The 5376-nt window shown below is 33.9% G+C and overlaps 1 protein-coding gene across 1 annotated transcript; it reads left to right on the top strand.

The window, feature by feature from the left end:
- Positions 1-3964: 3964 nt before the first annotated feature.
- LOC131157923 (uncharacterized) lies at positions 3965-4827 on the top strand. Its single transcript, XM_058112392.1, has one exon. The coding sequence runs from the start codon at positions 4204-4206 to the stop codon at positions 4714-4716; it is 513 nt and encodes a 170-aa protein (XP_057968375.1). The 5' UTR covers positions 3965-4203; the 3' UTR covers positions 4717-4827.
- The last annotated feature ends 549 nt before the right edge of the window (positions 4828-5376 follow it).

The following is a 5376-nucleotide window of genomic DNA, read 5'->3' as shown; positions in this document are numbered from 1 at the left end:
TGATGGTTTGCCAAGGCGAGGATGTAGGCTGTGTTGAAGCCGAACCTTGTAAAATCTTTGTGTCTCTCTCTCTTCCTTACTCTTTATTTTCTGCATAACATATTCTTGTGTGTGCTAAGTGCAGGTTGCAGGGCTTAAAAATCATATTTAAGGAAGACTCTTGATATTTAGAAAGTATGTTTTAATTAATCGTTTGCAGAAACCCAAAAGAGAGTACGTTGGTTAATTTGCAGAAATCTTAATCAAGAGAAGCGCAAATACAAATTTCATTCAAAGAAGGTTTGCAAACATCCACAGGGCAGCTGACAGAAAGCTTAACAAATCTTGCATGTTTTTTTGAATTTTATACTTTGGTTGATTGGATTGTGTGTTTAAATTTTCAGTATCTTGTGGTGTGTTTTGGTTGTGGTTATTAGTTGATTGATTTATTTTCTTGTTGTTATATTAAAACAAGTAAGTAGTTAAAAGAGGTTAAAATTTTAAAATAAACCAATTCACCCCCCCCTCCCCTCTTGGGAAAGCTATCCTAATTTCACATTCCATGGTAGCCCTTTGGTTGTTCTCAATATGGGGCATGGATGTGATTGGACCAATTCCACCAAACGTATCAAATAGTCATTGTTTAATTTTTTGTGGCCATTGATTATTTCACAAAGTGGGTTGAAGCTGCATCTTATGCAAGCATCACTAGAAAGGTCGTAGTTAAGTTCACAACGATATAATTAATCTATATATATGGTCTTCTAGAATAGATCATCTTAAACAATGCTACACATCTAAACAATAAAATGATGACAAACTGGTGCTATTGAAATTACAAATTTCGCATCACAACTCTTCTACATATTTTCGTAAGATTAATGGAGCTATTGAAACTACAAATAAGAATGTTAGGAAAATATTGGAGAAAATGACAATCATTTATAAGAATTGGTATGAAATGTTGTCAATTGCATTGTATACCTATCAAACATCTGTCAAGACTTCAATAGGGGCAACTTCATTTTCTTTGGTATATGGAATTGATGTTGTAGTACTAGTGAAAGTAGAAATATCATCTCTCAAAGTTTTCGTAGAATCTGAATTGACCGAAGCTGAATGAGTACATAATAAGTTAGATAATTGAATTTCATTGATGTGAAAAGATTAAAGACAATACACCATGGTTAGTTATATTAGCAAAGGATCGCTAGAGCCTACAATAAAAAGGTTCATCCTCAGAGTTTCAAGGAAGAAGATTTGGTGTTGAAAAAAATTCTAGCTAACAAAAATGGTCCTAGAAAAAATTTACTCCGAAGTATGAAGGGTCCTATATAGTGAAGAAGGATCTTTTGGGTGCCCTCGAGCACTCTTGGCACAACTTTACAACTTTGCTGCTATTGTTTGGAGTTCAATAAATTTCACCTTCAATGTTTCAAATTTAGCCACTCTTTTTATTACCAACTTTGTGGCTTTGATTTGATCACTCATAATAATTGATTTGTGATATGATACGATACCAACTATCATAGATATAAAATTTTTGTCTTCTTGAAAGGTTTGTAAGGTACTTATTTAAAACTTTTATCAACCAAATTAGTTAATATTTATACAATCAAACCTATAAGCTTGAACATTATATTAAGTTAGCTGTACCATAATGAAGTAAGATAGAGATGTCATATCCATTTTGCAATATATAAAGGGGCAAAGTGATTAACGTGAGGAATGCCCATCACACAATAGCACACTAGTATACATGTTTAAAAAGATATATTATTCATTTGGGCAACAATACATTTTTTACTTATCTTTCATTTGGAAGTAGGATTTGGGAGGCTTAAATTTAAATTTATATTATGTTTTAGAGAAAATAAATATATATATTTTTTTGTTGAAATGCATACAAAACTATTTTATATTGAGTTTTTTCCCGTTTTATTATCAAAATTAAATAAAATATAAAATAATACTCTCATTGGGAAAAATTTTCCCAAAGTAATGCTTACATAATCTTATAGTTTCATGCTGCGAGATTTAAACTGATGGGTGGCTCTGCCTTCGATGCGTGGCAAGGAGATAACCAGCGGGAAGGTAACGCGTGGCAGGTCTGGAGCAAATCTCATAGCCAGGGGGAAGGTGACGCATGGTGCAAATCTCGCAGGACCAAGTTGCGAGATTTGTCCCTGAAATTCAGTAGCGTTGTGACACGTGGAAAATCTCGCAGGACTATCTTACGAGATTTGCTTGCTCATAATAATAAAAAATAAACGCTAAAGTAAGAAGCGATCTAGAAATTAGAGATTTTTTTTTAAAGTTAAATTCCAGCTAGTTGGTGGGTTCAAAAATAAATTTTATTAAAGTAAAAAAAACTCGATCCGTGTTTTGTCTATAATAATGATACAATTTTTTAAGGAATACTATATAATATATATAAATTTCTCAATATAATGTATGAATTAATTTAAGGTATTCTTTAAAAATTCATGGCTGCTTAATCAATTTAAAATTAGGAGTTTAAGTTATTGGACTCTTTTTCTGTTTAAAATGTAGCAATCAAAACATTTTTCTTGTTTATTATTTCTATTTAAAATTTTTTAATTTTCAAGGGCATAAAACTTGTGTCATATGTGAAATAAATAGGCAATCTCTTTTAGACTATGTTTAAATGGAACAACATTGTACCACTGTTGTACTGATTTATAATTAATCAAAACATGTTACCTAATTAAGTTAGGTTCAAAAATTATTTTATTAGGGAATTATATTGGGATTGATAAAAAATAATTAATTATTAGATGCATGTGGACTATTGTGTGGAAACAATTTTAATAGAAATTCAATTTAAAATCCCCGAGTCATTAAGGATGGGACTGTTAAAAAATATTTGAAAATCAATTTTAAATATAATTAAAGCGTGACATAATAATTTCTTTCATGTAGTGGTAAATCAAGTTAGAATTTTTTGAATGATGGAGGGGAAGAGATTGGGACAAAATTGTTAATTTTTATATTTGTGAGACGTCTTTTATAGAATAATATTATGAGACCGAACAAAACAAAGTACTAATTTATTAGAATTTAACTGAGAAATGATTAAAATTATACCAAAATTACCTTAGGATACTATCATATGGGTAGGTAGATTATTCTTATTTAATTTATTATTTTGAGATAAGGTCTAATTTGTTTTCATAGTTCTAAAAAATTATACGAAAATTAGCTTAAAAAAAATTCAAGCTATTTTTTTTTTAATACACAAGTAATTTTGCTTTGACGGCCCATGACACTAAATACACCGCCAAGAGTGAAATCTATTAACCAAATATCATACAAATTCTTTAGAGATATGAATTATTAAATGATATATACAAAAAAATAAAAAAAATAATCAATTATATACAAATGAAATAAAAAAAAAAAAAACCTACCCTATCTTCTCTCTTAAATAGCCTCACCTTCGCTCGAACAGTCACTTGCCAGCTTGAACGGTATCCTGCAAGCTCCAACGGTCACCTACAACAACCTCTCTGCAAGCTGTTTCTCCTCTGCGATAGTCTTCTGAGCGCTCGGGAGAGGTTTTGAGCAGATGAAGCAATCTCGCAGGATAGTCCTGCGAGATTTTCCACGTGTAACAACGCTACTGGATTTTAGGGATAAATCTCGTAACTTAGTCCTGCGAGATTTGCGCCACGCGTCACTTTTCCGTTGGCTGCTCTCTTGAAATCATGCAGCTCTAAGCTGCGAGATTTGCTCCAGAACCGCCACGTGTCACCTTTCCGTTGGTTCTCTCCTTGCCACGCGTCGAAGGCAGAGCCACCCATCAGTTTAAATCTCACAACATGAAATTGCGAGATTACATGAGTATTATTTTGGGAAAATTTTTCTTAAATCAGAGTGTTATTTTATATTTTATTTAATTTTAATAAAAAAAGGGGAAAAAACTTATTTTATATTTTAAAATATTTAAAATTTCGAAGAGTTCGATATTATTTTGTCAAATAAGCTCGTTATCTTCCCTCTCAGTACCCTAGCGCTGTCAGCTCGTTACACAGAGCTTGCAAGGGGCTGTCTATGCCGTCTGCCCTCTGGAATTCCGATTATTACATATGGTAGAACAGCTTGGCCGCCCACTGCCCAGATTACTGGCAGAGTGATAGGAGTATAGGATTCATCCCTACCTTTCGCAGCAAACGGGCAATAGTAAATTTTCAGTCTCACAAAATGCCCTCCGTGCTGACCAGAATCCCCTCTAAATCCCTCTTCTCCTTTGTCTCCAAACCCCTCTGTCGCCGTCTCTGCTCGTCCGCCGCCGCCGCCGAGACTCAGACCCAGAAGCTTGAGAGGATCGCCGACGAGCTTCTCGACCTTACCAAGCTTGAGAGGTACGACTATTCCATCCTCTTCCGCCTCAAACTTGGGCTCAACAAATACGGTCCTGCTGTCCCAGGGCTCGGCGCATCTCCTTCTGCGTCCTCATCTTCAACTGGATCCGCAGCTGCTGACTCTAAAGCCGCCGAGAAGACTGCCTTTGACATCAAACTCGAAAAGTTCGATGCGGCGGCCAAGATCAAGATTATCAAGGAAGTTAGGACCTTTACTGATCTGGGTTTGAAGGAAGCTAAGGACTTGGTGGAGAAGACACCGATTGTACTGAAGAAAGGGGTTTCCAAGGAGGAGGCTGATTCTATCCTTGAGAAGCTCAAGGGGTTGGGCGCTACTGTGGTATTGGAATAATTTTTGTTTTTTGAGTTTTTTCTTTTTTGCTTTTTTTCTTTTGAAAAAAATGTAGAAGGATGATATTCATCTTCTTTTGAGAATGGAAAATGAAAATTTTATTTTGGATAATTTTGGCATTTGAAGACTCGTGTGGGGTATTTATTAGGGTTTTTTTTCCCCCTTGATTAGTAAGATATGGATTTGCTTACTGGAGCTTGAATGTTTTCTCTGTTGGATTACTCTTATCCATTTTTCCTAGTTGAATGTACTTGTCGCTATGGGTTGGTTTATTTGTCTTCTCAAGCAGGGCAATATCTCCGCCAGTTGAGGTATGCTGTTTCTGCTGCCATTCTTTATCTACGAACCTTTTCTTAGAAATTGTATGTTAATTTATTATGTTCATTACGTGGTTTTAAATTTATTTAGGACCAATTTCTATTTGTGGTTTCAATACAAAGACTGAATATCGAAATCAAAATTCAAAAGGCAGTTTTCATTTTGGAAAACAAAAAAAAACTATAGTTCTTTTTGAAATCCCAACTCTACTTTCTAGCCAGAAGTTACAAACGTTAATGTAGATTATAGGTTTCAAATATGTGTTTAGACTGCCTTTCTTAAAAAAAAGAAATAATAATAAAATGAAAATGAAATCATTTTTTATGTTAATAATGGTAACTT

This window comes from Malania oleifera, chromosome 6 (genome assembly GCF_029873635.1).
Source record: "Malania oleifera isolate guangnan ecotype guangnan chromosome 6, ASM2987363v1, whole genome shotgun sequence".
Classification (NCBI taxonomy): Eukaryota; Viridiplantae; Streptophyta; class Magnoliopsida; order Santalales; family Ximeniaceae; genus Malania; species Malania oleifera.
The sequence above is the reverse complement of the archived record's forward strand: the minus strand, read 5'-3'. Positions and strand labels throughout refer to the sequence as shown.